Source organism: Lissotriton vulgaris, chromosome 5 (genome assembly GCF_964263255.1).
Source record: "Lissotriton vulgaris chromosome 5, aLisVul1.2, whole genome shotgun sequence".
In the NCBI taxonomy this organism is placed as follows: domain Eukaryota; kingdom Metazoa; phylum Chordata; class Amphibia; order Caudata; family Salamandridae; genus Lissotriton; species Lissotriton vulgaris.
Window position 1 is genome coordinate 1,684,101,226 of NC_141693.1, and position 23,955 is coordinate 1,684,125,180.

The following is a 23,955-nucleotide window of genomic DNA, read 5'->3' on the forward strand; positions in this document are numbered from 1 at the left end:
GAGCCTAGAACGAGAGCTGAAATCTTGGGAGCAGGAGATGGTGTCTCCGGTTGCGGCTGATAACAAGGAGTGGGGGGGTCTTGGCACCCGGGAGTAGGAGGAGGAAGTGGAAGAAGCGGCTGTGCAAGCAATCTCTGGAATGCATCCATCATCTGTTGGAAGGTGGTCATGAATGTCACTGGAATGGAATCTTGGCAGATGCCACCATGGACGCCATGGGTAAGGCTGGTCGTAAACGCTTGGAAGACCTCCTCCCATGAAAGTCCAAGGCTGATACTTCTAGTATTCTTCCTCCTCACAATGATGTTCTTAAATTCAGGTACATGGAGAACATCTAATTGAGCATAACTGTAGACTGTGTCCGAAGCTTGTTCCTGATCGCAGACATCAACTTCCAATTCTGAATCACATATGTGCAGCAAGTGGTGAATCCTTCAATGGCCTAAAGATGATGGAATAGGATACGCTCCATAGTAGCTCCCAGCAGAGCTCCCTCATCCGGCTCCATCCTGGTGCTGTGCTGCCATCATTTTGTGCACCACCTGTTTGTCTGGGGGCAGGGACATCTCAAGGATTTTGGGGGCCCTGAGCCAAACGTATTTTGGGGGGCCCTTTTTGGAACAGCTTAGAATTTATGATCCAATTTCAGCTTGTTCATGCCTTTTTGTCCCGGTCACTGACTGTGCACAGGCACGCTCGTCTAAATTCTAAATGTGATTGCTTTTAATGGATAGGGACTTGTGTTTTCAATATTGTAACAGAACAGCAGCTCACTAATATTACTGCAAATAAACTGTCACACCCTCCAGTTTCTCGTATATCATGTCCTTTTTTTACATAAAAAACCCTGGATGTTGCATATAACAAACACATTTCTCTGCAAAATGTCTATAATAGGCTCCCACACAACACCCACACTGAAAATAAATCAAAGAAAAACGATATTTAAAACAATCTGCTTAAGAATTATTCAATATGAGGGAAAGACTCTATGGAGAACAGAGCCGGCTCTATTAGGGGGCCCCCTGAAAGGCTGGGGCCCTGGGTAAGAGCCACTAAGCCCATGCCTTAAAACGTCTCTGCCTGGGGGGAGTGCAGTGGCCTTCCTTGACCCTTTATGTGTCCCAGCCCGATCCTCTGACCACTGACAACTCGCTATTGGGGACGCTGGCAGGAGGAGGCCGCTGGTGCCTGGCATGTTGAGCAGCCCCCCAACATCTGACACAGATGCGGGCCCCGTGGAATGCTACACAGAGTACGCGTAATACGCCTGCCGATATGTCCTCTGCTATTGGGTGTCCATGCTATGGACGGCCGCAATCTGTGCTGTGATCTGTGGGTTAAATGCCCTACCGTCCACGAGGGGCGGCTCCCGACATCCAACACCTTTGCGGCGCCCCAGGGGATGACACTCATGGTATGCACTATAGGTAAAGAGCGAGGAACGAACCCCAAGAGAAGCTGATGCTGCAATCCATGGGCTGAGTGCCACCATGTTCTACAGAGGGCAGTCCCTGACACCAGGCACCTCTGCAGAGCCCCAGAGGGAGCTGCTCGTGTCCACAAGCTGAGTCTCTGAGTGCGGCCTGTATGACTAAGTGACTGCACCACCGAGGAATCTTCAGCATGGACTCCTGGAAGTAGAACTCCTATGGTGGCCCCCGGGGGTGTGAGCTGCCTGGACCCCACCCGAGTGCCTTCTTATGCAACAGAAGGCAGCCACTGCAGAGCCCTGGAGGAAACCACCCAGGGCCAGCAAACTGTACCTTTGAGTGCAGCCAGTGCATCTGAGAGGCTGCGTTGCTGAAGAATCTACTGTGCGGGTTCCCAGGAGGTGATATTACGTAGACGAGCCAAAGGCAGTGAATTACCAGGGCCCCTTTTCTCTCAGAGGGCTTGCTGATGAGACAGGGGATTTGGGGTTCACGCAGGTCATTGGGGACTACCTAATGATGCAAGAGACTTGGAGGGGCCCCCTTCCCCCTGTACCACCAATGACACTGGAAGAGTAAGTGCTGAAGATTGCTCTCCCTGTGCTGTGCAGGATTACTGTAGGATAATCATTGGACTCCTATGACATACTCCTCCTCAATTTGGACTCTGAAGCCTTTTGGAGACACTGCGTGCGCTGTGATAAATGAGACACTCTGCTAACCGCTCTTACCACTGGACTCCTGCTGTGCCTTAGTGAGGGAGTGTCCATTGGCTGACATATTGAGAGAACTGGAATCTTCCCTGGCCACCCCACTGGTGGCTGCTGATTTTAATCGCCCCCCCCCCCTTGCCTATGCACACTGTATGCCCCCTAGGGCCAACACTCTGCTGCCTTATGTGACATCTCCGCACTCTGTGTGACGCCCCCGTCCACATTTTTGGATGTTTTCTGGGGCTGCCTGCGACCTCCCCTTGGGTGATACACTAGGCATAGCCCTGAGAGAGACCTTCTCTTTTTGAGCTGGGTGGGACTGCACCTACTGTTGGTGCTCAGATCCCTGTGCTGCCCTTCCTTATCCTCTGCTTGTGACCATGCAGCACCAAAACCTCAGGAAGAAGGCCCCGGTGCCAGCTACTGAGGGTCCCCACGTGGCCGGAAGTGAGCCTAACCCACCGGTAGGGTTGGCACAAGTCCCGCAGGACAAGCTAGACTCTATCCTGCTATCCATTAGAGAGTTGAAGGAAACTTTGGGGCACAGAATTGACAGGTAGGTAGCGGACCTAAGCCTGCTCAGACCATCGTAAATTAATTGATGGCATCACGGCTACTGAGCTGACCCTACAGGAGATAATCCCAACAATGGGGGACTTGAAAGCCCAGATGGAAGTTGTTCTGGGTATAGTCCAAGTACTGGAAGAAATGGCCGAGCCTGCATGAACAACATTCGAGTGGTGGGGATGCCTGAAAGAATAGAAGGCACAGACATGCTTACTTCCTCGAGGACCGTCTTCGATGTGTTGTGGCCCCTGTAGACAATAGCAAGGTGATGATCTTCCCAGAATGAACCTTGGCAGTTCAGAGGCAGAGAGCCTCGTTTCTAGAAGCCTTCTGGAAACTCAGGGAGCTGGACATTAAGGTCCCCGCAAGCCTGCAAGTGATCACTGCCCAAAGAACCATGTTCTTCTGGGACCTTAATGAGTTGGGGTATTGGCTCGATCTGAGTCCGGAGGAACTGAAGAGGCCAGGGTCGTCGTGCAGATGTTGGGGCCCTCAAACAATGGCACAGGCGCAACAAGACTGGAGGAATGCTGTAGAGACGGCGCCCAAATTATGACTTCAGACTCAGAGAAGCGATTACCTTCAGTTAAGGACAGGGCAGATGGCTCGTACTTTGGCCCTAAATCTGACTCCACATTGGACACTGCCCAGAGAGGTATTTGCCTCAAGTCAATCCACAAACTGCTAATGACATTCACTAACCTCACTTACTATTGATTGTGTATCTGATAGTGGTGGGGGGAAGGGAAGGCTGACGAAGAAGTGCTTTGCTTTTATCTTCTATGTTGACTATCATTATGGTTAAATATTGAGACCCTTTCAGGTTGGTAGTCGCACTTTATTAGACATATAATTGATTGATTATCTGTCTGGGGGGGTGGGCGGGGGGGGGGGGGGAGATCCTGCGGCGTGGATGTGCACACTTTTCTGCTAGCATGCTTGGGTGTGGGCCCTCCCCACTGGGGCTCCTTTTTTTCAGGGGGCTGTGTCTTGTTTCTGTCACCCCATTAGCAGAAGTGTAGGTGACTTTCTGGCCTACCGGTTTGTTTGAGTATCCCTGTTTGGAGGATGGGGGATGGACATTGCCTCGCTGTCCTGGGGAGAGGGAGTTGGGGTGTTATCGTTTTTATTTTCTGGGTTGTAATGGTTGTCTGTTCTTTCCCCGATCACATCTGGCTATAGAGACGGCGCTGTCACTTCCCCGTGCGTGCCCAGGGAAGTTGCTGTTGGGAGGCGCTGTTTAAGATGGGGGATAACATTAATTTCGGGAAAGCCTTTTTGGGTAGCTGTCGCGCTCTACAAGCTTAATAAATAAATAAAATAAATAAATGCCTAAAAACTTATTTCCTAGAATGTGTGGGCATGATTAACATGGTTAAGCAGTCTAAGGTGCAGGCTATCTGCGGCGCAAGGGAGTCCAAGTAGCATTTACTACAGGAGAGTCACATAAATGCCAGAGCTGGAGACTCATATAAATGCCAGAGAGTGGGTGACATTGTGCAAACGCTGGAGGGGACACGAGGTCTACATCACATTCTCAGCCTTCGCTAAAGGTACATTAATTTGGGTGCGATCAGCTTCCTTTTCAAAATCGGCAGTAGAAAGGTATAACATGAGGGGTGCTATTCCATTCTTACAGGCCAGACGGACAGGATATTTCTTGTTATAATGTTTATGCACCAAATGTCTATCAATCCCTGGTTTCTGACACAATGTCCCACATTCTAGCTCTCCTACTGCCTTAAATGATACTTATTGGAGGCAACTTTAACTGTCTTGTTAATGCTGAGAAAACCTCTCCAACCTCCCTGCTTATGGAAATTTTTTGCCTGGCAGCGTCACTCGGTTCTGGAAGATGCATGGTGCCATTCCAACTCTACTCAGCACATTCCAGTGTGCATGCACTTCACGTCCGACTCGCCTCATTTTTTATGCTCCCGTAACATGTTGGAGGCTCTCACGGACATAGAATATTTGGCCTGGAGCATTTCTAATTACAACCCCCTACTGATGACATTACGTTGAGGGGACATCCACCCATTCATCCCGAGCTGGTGTCTGACGACTGCCAGCCTAGAGGACCCGACATTCCACAAGACAATTCGGGTAGCGATTCTGCACTTTTTTTGTCGATAATAAGAATACTGCCTCCTCAATACTAGATGAATAGGTAGCATTTAAGGTCATCCACTGGGGGCAGTGCATATCGGAGTCAGTGGGGGTGCAGCAAACCCTCTTGGGAGATGTTGTTACTAACGAGTGGGCCCTAGTGGCCATGGTAAGGTTCCATGGACCGATGGCCTCCTGGTGGAATTTTAGGCGACCTACATTAATTGATCTACTGGCTCCCCGCCTAGCTGCATTCTATTGTGAGGTACTTAAAACTCACACACTCTTCAGGAGGCCCCTATTGTCACCCTACTCAAACCTGGGAGACCTGCAACCGGTGTAACAGCTTATAGGCTTTTCTCAATGTTAAAGGTCAAATAGTGAGGTCCTAGAGCACCGTTTGCTGCCCCACAAGTAGGGCTTGACCCATACTGATCAGTCTGGATTTATTCCCGCACTCCCGCACTCAATTCAACGATGACATCACGGACTTCGTCAGCCCACATGCCCTCGCCTCCGAGAACTACATTCTATTAGGAGACCTCAACTTCCACCTTGAAAACAAGCACAACAGCAACACCAACTCCCTTCTGGACAACCTGGCCAATCTCGGACTCAAACAACTTGTGATACCCCCACCCATGTAGCCGGGCACACGCTCGACCCTATCTTCACCTCCAGCAAGCACATTTCCTTCGACCGCACCACAGCTCTCCATTGGACAGACCACAGCTGTGTTCACTTCAGCTACAAAACCACCTTGACCCACTACCGCCCACAACCTATTCCTCGGAGAAACTGGAACAAAATAACCTCCGACCAACTCCTCACATCACTCAACCAAAACCCTCCCACCCTCTCATTGGACCCAAACCAAGCGGCCACCAAACTCAAGCAATGGATCACCCACAGCGCTGACGAATTAGCACCCCTGAAAAAGCACCAGATCAACTCATGCAGCAAAAAAGCTCCCTGGTTCAATGATGACCTTAAAAAATCCAAGAAGCTATGCCGCACCCTAGAGAAAACATGGAGAAAAAACCCAACCACCGACAACATGGCCACCCTCAAGGCGGCAACCAGCAAACACCACCAACTGATTCGATCCACCAAGAAATCAGCTTTCAAGGATCGCCTCGACAACAGCGCCCACAACAGCAAGGAACTTTTCAACATCGTCAAAGAATTTACCAACCCCACCGCAGCATCTAACAACATCACTCCCTCCCAAGACCTCTGCGATGCGTTATCCTCCTTCTTCTACAACAAAATTGCCGACATTCACAACAGCTTCGAGAACCTTCCCGGCGAACAACCCTCCCCACCCCCATCAGATCCTACACCGCCAACTAACAAACTCAGCGCCTGGAACCCAATCACCACCGAAGACACCATCCGCCTAATGAACTCAATCCACTCTGGCTCGCCAACCGACCCCTGTCCCCACCACATCTTCAACAAAGCAGACTCCATCATCGCACCCCACCTCCGTGATGTCATCAACTGCTCTTTCAACTCTGCCACCTTCCCAGAAAGCTGGAAACATGCCGAACTCAGCGCCCTCTTGAAGAAACCCACAGCAGACCCCTCCGAACTTAAAAACTACCGACCCATATCCCTCCTCCCCTTCCCCGCCAAAGTCATTGAGAAAGCCGTCAACAGCCAGCTCGCCGCCTTCCTTGAATCCAACAACTCCCTCGATCCCTCTCAGTCCGGATTTCGAGCCAAACACAGCACCGAAACCGCCCTCATTGCAGCAACAGACGACATCCGAACACGTCTGGATAACGGAAAAACTGTGGCCCTCATTCTTCTCGACCTCTCGGCCGCTTTCGACACAGTCTGCCACAGCACCCTTATACAACGCCTCAGCAACATCGGCATACAAGGAAAAGCCTTGGACTGGATCATCTCATTCCTCGCCGGGAGAACTCAAAGAGTCCGACTTCCCCCATTCACCTCAGAGGCCACTGAAGTCATCTGTGGAGTACCACAAGGATCATCACTCAGTCCCACCCTCTTCAACGTTTACATGAGTCCACTCGCCTCCATCGCGCGTCAACACAACCTCAACATCATCTCTTACGCCGACGACACCCAATTAATCCTTTCCCTCACCAAAGACCCTAACACCGCCAAAACCAATCTTCACGAAGGCATGAAAGAAGTAGCCGAATGGATTAAACATAGCCGCCTAAAACTCAACTCAGACAAAACGGAGGTGCTCATCCTAGGATCCTCCCCCTCTGCCTCTTGGTGGCCTTCCGCTCTGGGCACAGCACCCACACCCACAGACCACGCACGCAACCTGGGCTTCATCCTAGACTCCTCTCTCTCGATGTCCAGACAAGTCAACGCAGTCTCATCCTCCTGCTTCAATGTACTTCGCATTCTCAAAAAGATCTTCCGCTGGATCCCCCTCGAAACAAGAAAGGCTGTCACCCACGCACTGGTCACGAGTCGACTGGATTATGGTAACACACTATACGCCGGAATTACAGCAAAATTACAGAAAAAACTCCAACGCATCCAAAACGCATCAGCGAGACTCATATTGGACATCCCTCGCCAAGATCAAATCAACGGACACCTAAAAGACCTCCACTGGCTTCCGTCAACAAGAGAATCACATTCCGTCTTCTCACCCACGCACACAAGGCCCTCTACAAACTAGGACCCGAATGCCTCAACACTCGACTGTCCTTCTACACACCCACCCGCCAACTTAGATCGTCCAATCAAGCCCTCGCCGCAGTCCCGCGCATCCGAAAATCCACCATGGGTGGCAGATCCTTCTCCTTCCTGGCGGCCAAGACCTGGAACTCACTCCCCACTCACCTCCGCCTTACTCAAAACCACATCTCCTTCAGAAAAGAACTCAAAACCTGGCTATTCGACAAAAATTGAACCCCCCTTCCCCAAGCGCCTTGAGACCCTCTGGGTGAGTAGTGCGCTATACAAATCCCTGAACTTGAACTTGAACATTCCCGGCCATAGAACAGCGCTTAATATTCTGGGAGCAGGCCCACCTTTACCAGACCAGCCTCATGTTTGTAACATCGAGAAGACCTTCAACAGTCTAGACTAGGACTTTCTCTCGACTGTTGTGCTCCATATGGGGCTGGGACGCCGCATCGTAGAGTGGACTTTCCTGTTCTATGAGCCCCCTGTGGTGCAGATCGGGACGGGTAAGCTCCGAGCAGTGCGCAGTGGAAAGTGTTGCTCATTGCCGCACTGCTTTTTTGCCATCGCAGTGGAGCCCCTGGCGTGCAAGGCCCAGTGTGGGGGCCTTTATACCGGCATTCCACCTCGAAGAATCTTGCATCATATCTCTTTCTATGCCGATGATATGGTGCTCTACTTGGGAGACCTATGAGCTGAACCTGAAAGAGCAGTGCATCCCCTTTAGGGATGTCTCTGGCCTTCATGTGAAATGGCTCAAAACCAGCTTGTTCCCGATCCGCAGTGACTGAAATGAATCTCCAACTTTGTGTGGCATGCGGTGGGAATAGGACACAGTGAAATATTTAGGCATCCAGATATATTGTACGGCCCCATACCCAATAGAGGGCAATGTGGGTGCTGTGATAGCGGCCTTCAGGGCGGAGTGCGAGCTTTTGGAAGACGCTGCCGAGGTCAATGGCGGGCAAGACAGCCATAGCTAAGAGGATAACCCTGCTTTGTTTCCTGTACTTTGTTATGGCCCTCCCGATCGTGGTAACGTGGAGTACATTTTGGGATCTGGATACGATCCTGAATGACTTAATTTGGAAAAAAGGTTGGTGCCATGTTGCACTAGCTAAGTTACAGCAGCCGTCCTTGGATGGGGGGGATGACTGCCTCAGACTTCGAGTCTTATTACCTGGCCGCGCAACTGCAGTGGTGTATAGGAGGGCGGAGGGGGTGGGAAGGTGCCTGGGCTGCTGGAGTTGCCGGACTCCCCTGACCAGGCTCTGTTATGGACTGTTATTGCTTAATCCTAAACGGGCCCCCACTGCGGTGTGATGCGACCAGCTGGTACTATGGACCTGCTCTGCTGATGAGAGTGCTCCAATGGACGTGGGTGCAGGCCCGGTATTTCCTGAGCATTCCGTTTCGTACCTTCCTCACACAGGTCGGGGGAGTTGAAGGTCATCGGCTATAAGACTGGAGTGAGGCAGGTCTAGATACGGTTGGGGTGCTTACTACGGATGGCATGCAACGCTCCTTCGAAGATCTATGAGAGGAGTTCGGCCTCCTTGTGGGGCAGTTCCTATTATTAGGTACCCTATTGGCAGCAGTGCCCGGATTGTGAGGGAGGAAGGAGGAGTTACAGCTGCTTCTTAGTTGCCAATTTCTTTGTGATGCTACTAACACTAATGGTTGGTCTCGGGACTGTACAGGGCTATACATGCAGATGTGCTCTACCCCCTCACATAGCTGTGTGAAGTGTGGTAGACTGACCTCAGTTCTAAGGTGACTGATGGGGACTTGGCTAAAATGTGGAAGGTAGCGCCCAAGATCTACCGCAATGCCTGTTTTAAGCATCTCCATTATTGTATATTACGTCAAGCCTACCTCACTCCCCAGAAGCTTAGCGTCTATTTCCCACTGACTACCCCTGAATGCCCTCACTGCCATGCTGAAAATGGGACCTCCTTCACATGTTATGGAGCTGTGCTCATTTAACCTCCTAAAGGATGGCGGTGGTTTACCTCTTGGATACCCATTCGCCCAGGACCTGTCTGTTAGGCCTATACTTAACACAATTCACAACTCGGTTCATTGATTTGGCCCTAGTGTTGGCTAAGCGCAGAAATACAATGCACTGGAAGCAGGCAGCAGGCACTGGGATTGAGTGCTGGAGGGTGGACCTTTTGTAATGGGCAAACTGGGAAGGGAGTGCGTTGCAGCAAGAGGCAAATGAGTGCAGGAGGCCTATAGAATCCACCAGAGTCTGGAAAAGCGCTACTGACCGACCTGCGAGAGGGCACAGTCGGAAGCAATGATTCTATATCTAATTAGGAGATGTATGCTGTGCTCAGATGGTGGCCCGGAACTGGACTCTCTCTGACCATTGTGCTGCTGCAATACTGTGGGGCTGGCCTGCACACCCAATGCGGCTCCTCAGTACTGGTGAGGTTCTGATGTACGAGGAGAGGTGTTGGCACTTGTCTCCCCTATATATAGATCATTCCTCCGACTTGACCCGGACACCATGGGAATTGGTGGGAAGGGGTATGGATGAGGACAGGTTTGATAGCTGATATGGAATATATTACCTTTTTACTACCAGGATGGTAATCGTGTAGACTTTCTACACCTATGAGGGTATTCCTACTCCCTGGTAAATGTACCCCGACTTGAGTATTCGCAGATGACTCTTGGATGTTATTAACTGCCGGGGGTGTGGTGGGATAGTATACACGGTGATGTCTACGCTGATATGATCATATGTGAATGCATCACTGGTTGCTGGGATTGGATAAAACAAAATGGGGAGTGGAGAGTCTGCCTTACGCTTGAGGGTCAGAAGGGTACCATGCTGCATACAGCGTAGGAGTGTACTCCGGTGAGGAGATTTTGGGAGAAAGTGGGGTATGCCTGTCAGAGGTGATGAAGGTGCAGATTCAGTTCACATCTCAAAATATAACACTATGTATCTGGGGGGACCAAACTCTAGAAAGGTATATTCTGCTCTTCTGCAATGTGGCCTTGGCAATTACACAGTGGGACGTAGTTTGGAAATGGGAAAGTCCCATTGCACCCACACTGCGAGAGTGGGAAATTAATCTGGATTGGTGCATGAGGGCAGAGGAGGTGGTGTACAAAGTCTGGGCTGCCCTTAGAATTTTGAGAAAATAAGGCACCCTTTGGAAAACTACACAGGACGGTCGCTAACAGTAATTGACTACGGGGTGGGTAAGGGGCAGGATGCTTTGGGGGTCTCCATGAGGAGTTAGGGACAACACGGAGGGATGGAATGCTAGGTTTCTGGATGGGGTTGGTATGATGGTCCCCTAGGTAGTGCCCCAAGGACATGTTAGAGCTAGATTTTGGGTGTGCGTTCTTGGCGTGTTATTGAATTGCTGAATAATAGCAGCTGGCTGCGTAGTCTTGTTTCGGGTCGGGAAGTAGGGGGATTTCTGGTCAGCTAGGGGTTTTGGGCTTGTTGAGGGCTACGTAATATACATATTTTACCATGGTTTCATGGGATAGTAATGATGTCTAAACACTTGTCTGTTGAAGCGGTCAATAAAACGATATATTTTTTTTAAACACACCCAATGTTAAGGAGGCCAATGTCAATTTTAATACTATTTACCTCTATTTAAAGTTGCACAGGAATCCTAGCCAAAAGACAGGGAATGATTCAAGCATGTGAATATATGAAAGATACAATGATGGCGAATGAGCTCTTAGTTAGATAAGTCATGAAAGGGCAGATGGAAATGATGCATCCGAGGTTGGAGAGCACTTGAAGGTCTGCAAGATCATTCCAAAATGATGGGTGGTATAGGCTGTCATGATGCCATTTAGGAAGTGATCAGAGACAGCGCTTCAAGAATGTGTGTTAACTCCAATATTCAACTCGAAGCAAAAGTGGAGTGCCTACAAAACAACAGAAGAGCCCGTTTCTAGGTATACAGGGATCCACACTGCTCGAACAGGAGAAACTAACTGACAGAGCACTTTCCACTGCAGATGTTCTGCCTTATTAATCAATTAAATAAATGAGTTACAGGACTGTAGAGCATTCAGGCTCACCACTCAGGAAACCAGATTGAGTGTTCACAAATGAAGGGAGTGTGATTAAGGAGACTGAACCTGGAGGGGAGAAAGACATTTGAGCAGCAAACAACTTGAATGCTAAAAATAGGAGGCATGTATCTTGCCTAAATTCTAGAGCTGGAGGACAACACTTGGTCACAGAGGAAGAGGAACAAAGTTTGCGAATTAACACTTATTGTACTGGAGGATTGCTATCTTTGCAGTTTTGTAGGATTAATCCTGGTTATCTAGCTCCTAGCTCTACTCAACTACCATCAATATTTTCTTAACTGGGTGCTCTAGGGAGCCTTAAGAGATAATGGGACTAAAAAGGTAAGCTGGACATATTGATGGTGAAGTTAAGTTGCTCTTCCACTAAAACCAGAGCTAACACACTGTTTTCCTACTATAGGAGGCAGTACCTGTGAGTTATTTGAACCAATTGAAATGATTGCAACAATTGTATTAACACAAGAACAAATTAAAGAACTACCAACAGAAGCAAAGGACTGGTAGTTAAAGGGCTCAGCTGTTTTGCCTCTGATCAGGACATTGGATATCAAACTATTAACAAATACAACCACCCAATGCAATGCAAGGTCTAGGACTAGCCTAACTATAATTCAACAGCTGTAACATCTCATTTGGATTATGGAAAGCAAACAGGAAACCTCTAAACAAGTGAAAAAGATACAAGCAAAAGCAACACAAAATGTGTATATGAGGTATTGCACGTCAAATTAAGGCTACTAGACTTCGTCTACAAAAGCACAATTAGGAGAGTCGAATGGAAAGGAATACATCCACTTCAGAAATATATATAACCCTACCGTGTCATGTATTTTGCCACATGAAGATGAGGGACCATATGAACTAGTACTAAATAAAGGAAGAAATATAAAGTCTTTAGCCATATGCTATTGCTGAAGAATAATGGATATATTATGGGCATGTACACTATCACCTCCTTAGGTTTGCCACTAGTAAGCAATATAATGTCTTGCAGCACAAACCTAGCCTAAAATCATTTGAGCACTGTATACTGTCAAAGGCAAAGATACAGTCAACAAGTGACTGGAGAGATAGTTGGGGTTTGGCAGCAGAAGTAGACTACTCTGCTACTGCATCCTGATGTAGTGTTTTCTTAGAGTGGTTTGTCTTCGGCTCTTTCCTATATTGAAGAAGGGTTGGTTGGGCTGTCCTGATCAATGCAGGAATTTTGATACAAATGCTGGGTGTACTGATGGAGAAGGGCTGTTGCCTTGTTCTTTATTTTTGTGCTTCTTTACCTCTAATCTGGGGGTGTTCCTAGCTGCAGGTTTGCCAAGCACCTCAGAGATTGTGAGCATGTCAGCTAGATATGTCGGGTGCTGGTAATGATTACTCTGTAAATGATACACCTCGCTTTGAAAACGGTGCAACCAGCAAAAAGAGACAGTCAATGGGGTTTCAGCTGTAAAAGTCACCAGTATTGAAACTGTGGGTAGATGCACAGAGATGGCGAAAATATTTAAACACAGATAGAAAGAATTTGATGGCAATTACGGGTAGCCCAAATCATCCTTTATGCTCTCTGAACAGACTACTCTTACTTAAAACATCGGACATACCCATATACAGCCAAACTCCCTTGAACTAAGTTGGAACTACATGCATACTTGCTTAATCTATTAATTTCCATATTTAAAAAAACAAGGCCGTCTCTGCAGATATACCGAGTCTTGGATATTGACTCCTCTTGGGATTAGCCAAAGGAAAACAATGAAGGGAATTAATCTTCATATTTTAGAACACATATTTACAAACAGATTTTAGAATCCATATAAATTTGTCCTTTACATCGTATTGAAATGAAAAATCAAGCGTTCCATTTTTGCTCTATCCTTTTCTTTTGGTGTGGAATGTTAGAAACTGTACAGCTTCTCTGATTTTATTTTCATGAGCCTCAGGGAGTGCACACACAGATTTTCTCTTCTCCCCCCTTAGCACATCCGCTCTTTGCTGTGATAACCTAGATAAGTGACTGCTGCTACGCATCAGCACAGCGTGAATGCCTGGATTTCTCCACTTTTCTTGTCGCATGTGCTTTTTAAAGAAGCTGAGAATTTCTCTGACTCACTTGGTGGTCCGGGATTTCTTTCAGCTCAGCTGGAGACAGCCTCCTTATTTCTACATCTTCATTCCCTTCATAATAACCCTCCAGGCAGTCTCAAGTGCTACCCACTCTAAGAACACCATGTGCTTATTTTTTACTCTATTACTTTGTGGTTTGGTGTAACATGCACCTAGGGCTTTAGTATATCCACAGAATAACAAAAGGTTTGTCTCAATGAAATATTGACGTATACATCTTCAACCAAATCTTGTATTAAATATGTGAGGTTCCATAAATATATAAACAATATTTTTATTGTATGTTAAGTTATTGTGCCCTATCCATGGCGTTTCCCCTCCATTGAGTCCCATATTAACATCTGTCATTACTGTATGTTTCAGCAAATGTTTCCCTGGACTCACACAAACCCTTGCTTTTCTTTAACTTATCTAACTTGAACCACTGTAGCAGTCAGTCAATCTATTGCCTTTTGCCACAGAAAGACAGCAATAGTTATGGTCTTGGTCTCTTGGTCTCTAAATCATATAATGCCATTCTGTGCTCGAAAAATGTGTCCCTTTAGCTATAATAAAAGACCTATGTATTGCCATCCTTAACTTTCACCCTCAAGCACAAAAAAAGATGTTGAGGGGCTAGTCAAACTACCAGAAAGTCACACCATCAATCATTTATTTAAATCACTATTTGGACCTGTCACATCAAATGAATCTCAAAGCAGAAAAAAAGATAATGTAAAAGAATATTGAGGAAAAAAGGTTTTAACAGTAATTCACTATATCTGAATTAAGACAGATATTAGAAACTGACACTGAGCACAAGTAACCATCCTGATTTCCACAAAGGGAAGATTACAAATTAGAGCAGTAAACCACAATGGGTTTGGTGGTTCATTCTGACAAAAAAACACACGATCCAGCCAAAGGAGGACAGAGGAGACGCCTTAAGAAGAAATAAGCTTTGAGGCCACTTGAATAGAAGAGGTGAGCCCTGGAAAATTATTTCCTATGAGCTAGAAGAGACATTAGATAGATGAGAAGTAATTAAAAGTGTTGAATTCACTAATCTAGTAACACAGAATCCTCTTAATTGCATAATATATTTGACTGCAAATTAAAATGCTGCTCAGATGCTACCAGTGATGGCAAACCCTATTTAGTCGGTTAAATCTATTTTCTAGTGTATGATATTCTGCATCTCTTTCCATAATTAAATTACGCAAAATTGCTCGCTAATGTTCGTTCTTTTTTTGAGGAGGTTGAACACCATAAATTAAAGGTAAACAATAAGATTACTGTGAGATAGATGCATTTTCAAATGAAGGCTTAAGGAATGCATGAAGCCGATTATAGAACAATATCACTTGTACTATATGGGAGAATATATTTCACATGTGATTGTGCTACAGGAACACTGTCTAGAAATTAAAGCTTCAAAGTCCGCCTCCTTCTGAAAATGAAAGAAACATGTTGTACTAAAGCATGTCGTTTTAGTACGAAGGTGTTTCCTTACAAACTTGTAAAATGACCCTTAATATATACGTCATATGCTTGAATAGTGGGCACTTAGGCTCCTACAAAAAGAGGAACTATAGTGTATAATCCATAAAAGGCATAAACAAGGGGGGTCCCATAAATCAGGATTGCTTTTTTCCCCTACTGTGGAGAAAAGAGAGACATAGGGCCTGATCTAAGTTTTGGCAGTCGGCCTGTCTTTTGCAAGGGCAAGTTAGTAATTTACTCTATCACCCAGCCGGAGCTCCCAACGGCTACATTTAAAAATGCCTATTGGCCCAGCAGACAATTCTAGCATGGTCAGGAACTGCCACCACACCAGTTCTTGTTAATGCATGTAATTCTGCCTTATGGCAAACTTAAAAAAAAATATTTTCAAAAAGCCAATCTCAAAGTGTGATTTTCGTTTAGAAAATTTTAAAAAAAAATCAATGCCCTCCTTGCCGTAGGAGTTTACTCCCTTGGTGAGGGAGCACTGAGCACTTTTCAATTTCCCTTATCACCAGGTTTTTTTCCTGGTGATGATAGAGACTGAAAAACAGCTATATGTTTATCTAAATTAGGTGGGAAGACATATAACCAAAACTCGGCAGGACCCTATCTGTTGGCAGAGGAGCTTAACCATGGCAGAGACGGAGTATTCTCCACCGTTGTCAGACTATAGTCCACATGCATTTAATTCGGGAGGGCAGACCATAGTCTTGGCAGGGAGGGAGCTTCTTTACTGCAATGGATTCTTTCTCTGCCAAGAATAAAATCAAGCCAAGTTTCTGTAAATAACTTAACATATGTAATGCTCAAATTTTCCTTGAATTTACAAATTAGGATTTCAGGACTCTTGGGGAATTGTTCATAGCAGGAGGAGGGCTCTAACTTTAAATATTTGATGAGGTATTTCAACAAAATCTTAATGTAAACACAAGCATGTCAATCTCAGTCAAAAGGTACATACATTAGAGAGAGTTGTGATTTAGAGAGGTCTAAGAGTAGGTAATGTTGACAAGTACAATAAGTCTTAAGTGCAAGATGGTAAACACTTGAGATTAGTAGGGGTCACTGCCCAGTGAGCCACTACCCTTGCTTCATTTAATAATCATATAACTCTGCTGCATGGCTGCACCCTCGTGCTTGCATAGGAAAAGCCCTGAAGGGCAATCCAAGATTTGTGTTTGTGATCACTGCTCTATCCGAGCTGCTGCGGGTTGATTTCTTACGGTGGCATACCCACATAAAGCTTTCAAGAAGCCGGATTAGCCCCGGACCTGGCTGCAGACACAGTATTGAGGACACTCGGAAGGAGAAGAGTAGATGGATCGGACATCCAGTTCTCCACCAAGGTAGCAACCTAATGGGTTGGAGAGACCAAGAGTGAGACTAGATGGTCTTAGGTCGTGCATCCTGGATAACTCTATCCCTGAGCCAGTTGATCCTGAGAAGGGAATGGAGAACGTCCTCACGCACTGGACTCATAAGCGTGTCTATGAAGCATGACTGTAGACCCAAAGCTTGCCAGACAATCCTTACGGTGGGGATTAAATAGGTTCTAGAATGAGGCTTGCATAGAGAGCCTGGCAAGAGAAAAACCTGAGTGTTACGTATTATTGCGCTCCATATTCCGCCTTGTGTCTTGGCGCAATAAGGGCTCAAATAATTTGTTTATCATGCTCTGTATGACCGTGCAACCTAGACCACTATACGGAAGGGTCACAACGGGCTTAACATTTCAGATAAGATCTGAATGTTGTGTTCCCAAAAGCTGGTCACATATGCAGTTCTAAAAAATGTAACTAACAATAATGGGCGAGTAGCAACATGCTGTTAGGTCAGTCCCTTTAGAGCTGTAGCATACAGTGAAAAGGTTATAGGGTTATACGTGAGAAGCTTAATGTTACACACAAAGACACACATAGACAAACACACACACACACTCTCTCTCGTGATCAGTGGCATTAATCCATTCAATCCATTCCACCAACCATCCACAGGCACTTACAGGGAACTACATTCTGTCTTGTGGACCTTATTCCATTCAGGGAAGGTTGAAGAAACCAGGGGATAATTTAACTTGGGCAAACATCATCTCGGTTGTATCAGTTTACTCGAGAAACAGACCAACAGTGACCATGGAATTAGCATGCCCTCTTGAGTTCTGTGGAACAGCAGCTATCTGAAAACATATATCCTGATACCCGTGATGTATAAACACTAGAGATGACAGATCTAGTTATACTCAGTAGCTCGCGTAGGCAAATATCCACAACAACCATAGTTCTCAAAACTTTAGTCTGAGAACTGTGGAAAATCTCTGTTTTCATTTGTAATGATATATGATATTGAGCTTTTATTACAATATAAAACGGTCTCCGATCCACATATACATTGTGAGGAAATGGCATCACTGTAAAGATAAAACTAATTCGAATAGAAAAGAATGCAAAATTACCCAGAATATCTTTATTGAGATCCAAAGATTTGTTAGTGTTGAATTTTCAAAATGGTAAATGCTACCTACCCAGTAAGCATCTGTTTGTGGCATGATGTGCTGTAGATGCACACACTTTGCATACTCCTGCTATCTACTGTTGGGTCTGGATGTGTTCAAGTTGCTTTTCTTTGAAGATGTCTTTAGAGTCATGAGGTACTGTGACTCCTTCTCTTGCTGGTAATGCACATGGCCATCGACTCCATTGTTAAGATTGTATTCCCGCACAGTGGGTGAAGATGGAATGAGAAATGAAGCAATGTATAGAGAGATGGTCATGCAAAGAAAGAGGACAGTGAGACAGAAAGATCAATTCAACACAAACAGGCATCCGGGGAGGAGGGTGGGTTTCATGTGAATCTACAGCACTACATGCCACGAACCGATAACTGGGTCAGTAACATTTTCCGTTCAAGGCATGTGTGGTTATTGATACACATGTTGCGCACAGACTATAAAGCAATGATCTCAGAAAGTGGTGGCTAGCCTGTGAGAGTTGCAGTAAAATGAAAAAGTGGTTGGAGTACTGCCTGGACAACACTGGCTTGTTGGCGGGCTAGCATGTCCACACAATAATGTTTTGTAAAAGTATGTGGTATGTCAGCTATAGGAACGTTCCCCTGGAAGGCCGTACAGGCTCCTTTTTTCTAAGTGGAGTGGGCTCTAGGAGGAATGGGCAAGGTCCTTTTAGCTTTAACATAGCAAATCTGGATGCCCCTAACAATCCATCTTGTAATGCCTGATTTGGATTGGGCCTTCGCTGTGGGGTTTGGAGAGAGCAACAATGGGATGTTGGATCTTTCAAAATTGTTTAGTCCTGTCAGTATAGTACAAGAGGGCTTATTTAACATCCAAAGTATGGAGAGCCTGTTCCACAACTGAGTCAGGTTAAGGGAGAAAGACAGGGAGGCCAATGGATTAAGGTGGAACTGTGACACCACCTTATGGAGGAATCTGGGTTTCATGCAGAGGACAACCCTGGACAAAAGGTTGTTCTAGGGTTACTGCCTGAAGCTCACTGACACATCTGAGTGAAGTGATGGCAACAAGAAATGCCACTAGCCAAGAAAGAAACTGGAGAAGGCAGGAGTGGAGGGGGTTCAAACAGTAGGCCGATGAGTCTTGTCAGTGCAATGCTGAGGTTCCATGCCGGGGCTGGTGTGACCAGAGGAGGAATGACTCTTTTGGGATCCTTAATAAAAGCTTTAGTAACTGGAATTCTGAAGAAAGAGATGTGTTGCCTAGTAGTAGACGAACCTCCTCCACTTGGCAGAATAACAGGCACTGGTAGCAGGCGTGTGCTGTTATTTAAGAATGCTCATGCACTCTGGTGGAAGATTATGGCATCCAAATTCTAGGACATCAGGAGCCAGATTGAGAGAATCGGGGTCTAGAGGGCTGATTTCTTCATGGTTCTGTGTGAGAAGGTACGGCCTGTTGAGAAGCCTTTCGTGCAGAACCACAGAGTCTGAGCAGAGTTGTGAACCAGGGTTAGCAAGACCAGGTGGGAGCTACTAGGATGAAGGTGAGAGTTGAGTGCCGAAACCTCCAAACCACAATCAGAAGTGGTGGGAGAGGAGATTAGGCAATTTCCTGACCAACTAATCCATAGTGCCTTGCCGCTGGACTGTGGGTGTGGAAACCTGGACGTGAAGTTTGTGCATTTGGCATTTTCTGCTGTGGCAAAGAAGTCTACCTCTGGAAGTCCTAATGGAGGAAGTACTGGAGGAGGACTTGCGGTGGAGTTCCCACTAATGAACTTGTAGCCGCATTCCTGCTGCGGAGGTCAAAAGAGTTGTAGTCCAATCCCAGAAGGTACTCAGCTAGCAGTTGGATCATGTGTCAGAGAGCCCACTGCCCAATGTTCTGGGCTAAGTTGAGAGCTGGAGAGATCGGGTACCAAATTGCTTCTGAAGATAATACATGGATGTAATATTGTCTGTCTTGATGCGGACTACCTTGCCAGTCAAGTGGGAAAGGAAAGCTTTCAACGCAAGGTGAAGAGCTAGCAGTTCCGGGTAAGTGCTTTGGAGACTCCGATGACTGGGCTCCCACTGTCCTTGAACAGTCAGGTTCTGTAAATGTGCAATCCAACCTGTAAGTGAGGTGTTTGTTGTAATGGTCCTCTATGCATAACTGGGTCGAGAAAAGGCCACCCCTGCAACAGGTTGTTGGTGTTCCACCACTGTAGAGAGCGACAAGAGCAGCATCAGATCAACACTTGATCGTCCCAATGACCCTCCACTTGGTACCACTGGTGCACCAAGCACCTTGAATTGGTGGCCTAGTTGAACATGAGGGACTAATGCCTGTAAGGACTGCATTCTGGCAGCATTTTTTGATTAAGCCATGCCAGATTCTGCGGTGAGGACTGACCCCAGGTAGGGCTGTATCTGGAGAGGTTGGAGGTGTGATTTTATAGCGTTGATGGTAAACCTTTGCTGGTGAAGGAGGTTTATTGTGACCTGAGTGTGTTCACTGCAGTTTTGGATGAGCCAGTTGACCAGCTAGGCAAAGACAAGGACACCTTGTCTGTGCAAATGAGCAGCCACTACTGTAATGCACTTGGTGAACACCCTTGGTGCTGTGGAGACCTCCCAAAGGGGAGAACCTTGACCTGGTAATGCTTTCACGGACTACAAACCTGAGGTACCGGTGATGTGCTAGGTGGATCGATATGTAAAAATAAGCATCCTTCAGGTCGAGAGTGATCATGAACTAGCGGGATAGCATCTTGAAGAGTAACCATGTGGAAAAGATCTGAAAGAATGTATTAGTTCAGGGGCCTGAGGTCCAGAATGGGTCAGAGAGAACTGTTTTTTTGGGGATCAGGAAGTACAGAGAGTATACTCTTGTGCCCTGTTGATGGTAGGGGATGGGTTTTATAGCCACTTTGAGAAAGAACGATTGAACTGCTTTCCTGTGTAGGCTTTGGTGTTTTGGGGAGAGCTTGTGTTTGCAAAGTGATATGGTGAATGGCGAGTGGTGTGGAGGGGTAAGCTCCAGACAATAACTAAGTTGGATATTATCCAATACTCACTGGCCAGAGGTGACGTTCCACCAAGTGGGAAAAAACCTTTGGAGGTGCCCCTTGACGGGTGTGGTATGATCTGAGGTTGGGGCAGGGGGGAGCAGAGGGAAGTCAGGGCATAGTGGAGATTGTAGCTCCTTTGGAGGTGCCACCTTTACCCCTGTCTTTTGAGTTATTGCCTCTGTAGACCCTCTAAAGAGTGGCCTCTGGAAGAGTACTGCTGGGCCTGTGGAGGCTATTAGGATGTGGAGGCCTTGGGGGAGGTGGCATTTGAGCCTTCACGATAGGGTGTACAGCAAAAGGAGCTGCAAGGAGCAGGTGTCTGCACAGCGCCCATTGCTTTTGATGCCTCCATATCCTTCTTTATTTTTTCCAACATGCGTCCTGAACAGATGTTGGCCATCGAAGGGCAGGTTGACAAAGTTTTGCTTGATTTTAGCCTTGAAGCTAGAGATTGGGAGCCAGGCATGATTGTGTAGAAGGACAATGTAGTTGAGCCCTCTGACAGCAATGTCCGCAGCATCTAAGGCGCAGAGTATTGTGGTGTTAGTGATCTACTTTCCCTTAAAAACTATCTCAGAGCCCATTTTCCTCTGTTTCTTTAGGAGATTTTGGAGGAGTTCCTCCATCTCATCCTGATGGGCACAGTCATATCTGAGGGAGCAGGCCAATGGAACTGGCAATCTGCCAATGTTACATCTCGCATGCAGCATCTATCCATTTGCTCTCTTAATCTGGTCGAGGGGAATCACCAGTACCCGGAGAGTTAGGTCTCTTACGGGCAGTAGTGACAACTAGAGAGTCTTTTGGGAGTTAGCCACAAATGAACAGGGAGGTCAGTAGGGAATGCTTTGTATTTCTTGTTTCTTACGGATGGGGCCGTGAAAGATGTCCGATGTGTGACGCAGCATACCTCTGAGCATGGGAAGGTACTGAGCATAGCGATGAGTGGAGAACAGGGTCTCCAAACTCTCAGTGTGTAACTCCACCTTGAGGAAGGAGGCAGCCCTACCAATCAGTTCATGGTAGGACATGGAGTTGACAGGAGCGAAGGGATGGGCAGGGTACCGGTCGAGATCTGTGCCACCCGGTAGGTCAGCATCATAGGTGTCCCAGGGATCACTTTGCGGAGGTGGGCCGAAGATATCCCCTCTGCTATGCTTCCCTTTGATTGAGTGAGGTGACTCCTGAGGATTACAGGAAAGAGGGTCGCTTGGAGAAATGGGCAGGTAAGGTGAACGCTGTGGAGGAGGGAGAGGTGGGTGAAAGAGCGACAGGCAAAGGGATAGCTGCCTTGTCCACTCTCTTGCTCTGCCTGCGCGCAGGTGGCACAACCAAGGCTTCCTCAAAGGACAGCTGCCATTTGGACGTCAGAGAAGCTAATCCCGAAGGGCGGGTGAGAACCCGGCCCATGTGGGGACGTAACATCAAGTACTTCTGTCGGGCGTCTATCTTCTCTTGGAATTTATGGAGGATTGGCTCGACGGTACCCGAGATGGAGCCAGTCTTGGTGATCAGCGCCAAGGATCTCAAATCTGATGCTGATTTCGACACGGAAGGCACCGACTCCAACAATTGGGTCGGTTCCACGGCTGGAGCTCTGAAGCAGTCGGCCTCGATGGTTTCTTTGGCACTGAGCTGGAGTTTGGTGTTGTGTTCGAAGGTGGTGGTTGGTGTCGACCAGGGCCGGAAGTCAGTGGGGGCACAGCGGCTTGTTACTGATTCCGCAGAGTGGCTAGATGGCCCTTGGGAAGGGGCTGCTCAACTTGCGAGCAGTGTTGAGGCAGAGGGAGTACCGTACTCATGGCTGGTTGCACTGATGGAAGATCCTCAAACTCCAGGTCTGACCAGAGCTGTTGTCATCATAGAAAACCTCCTAAGCTGTGGCCGATGGTTGTGGAATGTGTTCCCCTTCGATGCTCTCGGGCCGAAGAGTCTGGAAAGTGGTCTCCACTCCTACGCGAAATCTCCAGACACCGAGCTAGATGATCAAGGAGGGTTTTCTTACAGCAGATGAAGTGGCAGGCATCGCAGACAACCTAGTTGTGCTTGTGAAATTTCAGACCTAATGGAGATCAGTACAAGGATCTTTTGCATGGCAGCGGGGACAGTAGGGGAATGGCGTCCTTTCTATCACTGAGGAGGTGGGGTGGGTATTCTGGGGCCTTCAAGACTAACAACTTCTTTTCATAGATGAAGAGGAAAGTTGTGTATTCGCCAGTAACATTTAAGTTATATGCAATGTTTACTTCTTCACTTTCAGTCTCGTAGTCTGGCGAGGGTATTTTTTAGGAGCAACATGCGATAGTAGTCGCCTTACATCTCTGCTTGCAACTCCAGAAAAACTGTGTTGCATACTCAGAGAAGGAAAACATTTAATCACTTATAATTTGGAAGCAATCATGCCTGAGAATATGTATAACACTGTTTCAATGAGATCAAAGGTTACATCATCAGTTCCTATGCGGATATCTAAAAACTGAACTCTTGCGCTATCACTTCTGCTACCTTTGGGGTCGACTTGAACAAGTGTCCTGAAGAATTGTAGATTGTATTTTATGCAATGTAAGCAGATTTTTCAACATTTTAATAAGGGTTTTGCTGTAATCGTTGAATCTGTACTGACTATATGATTGAATCAAAGATTTTCAAGTTGGAATGAGTGGGAATTCTGGTTAAGAAACAATCTGCATTTTGGTCTCATTGTAAAACAGTAGAAGTTATTAACACAATTTCAAAGTAATGGTATTGTGATCTATTTTATCAAATGTGAGTCAAATCTTGGAACATGAACACAGTTACAGAGCAAACCTATTAAAATGTAACCTACAGCACTAATGTTTAATCAAAACAATGTTAATGCATGGTGTAAAAATTAAAATAAATTGAGAAAGTATGTAAATTATCAGTGACACCAAGAATCACCAGTCACATCAAACATCAAAAGCATCCATAATCACCGAAGATATCACTTATCGTCAGTCACACCAACAAACAGTTTGAAAAACAGAATAAAATAATACCTTGAAAATATGTGCTTTAAGGATGTGGTGTCCAAGCTCGATTGTTTGCTGTCTGTTCAATTTCCCTTCCTGACGAGAGAACCAAAAGGCAAGCAACGTGTGGCCACTCCTAGTGAAAGAAAAGAGAATGCAAGCAGGCTGAGCTATACGTGTGGTATTTTGTTCAATTTTTTCTAAGCCTATATCAACACTCACAGCAGTGCAGAACACTTTAATAGGA

At 46.5% G+C, this 23,955-nt stretch overlaps 1 protein-coding gene across 2 annotated transcripts in view; it reads right to left on the minus strand.

Moving 5' to 3' along the window:
* The window catches only part of TANC2 (tetratricopeptide repeat, ankyrin repeat and coiled-coil containing 2), a 2,475,706-nt gene that overhangs the window by 305,458 nt on the left and 2,146,293 nt on the right, over positions 1 to 23,955 (minus strand). For both annotated transcript variants that reach the window (XM_086923824.1, XM_086923825.1), the window contains one exon: positions 23,736 to 23,844. In XM_086923824.1, coding sequence (XP_086779950.1) covers positions 23,736 to 23,844 — 109 coding nt within the window. The remainder of the gene's footprint in view (positions 1 to 23,735; positions 23,845 to 23,955) is intronic.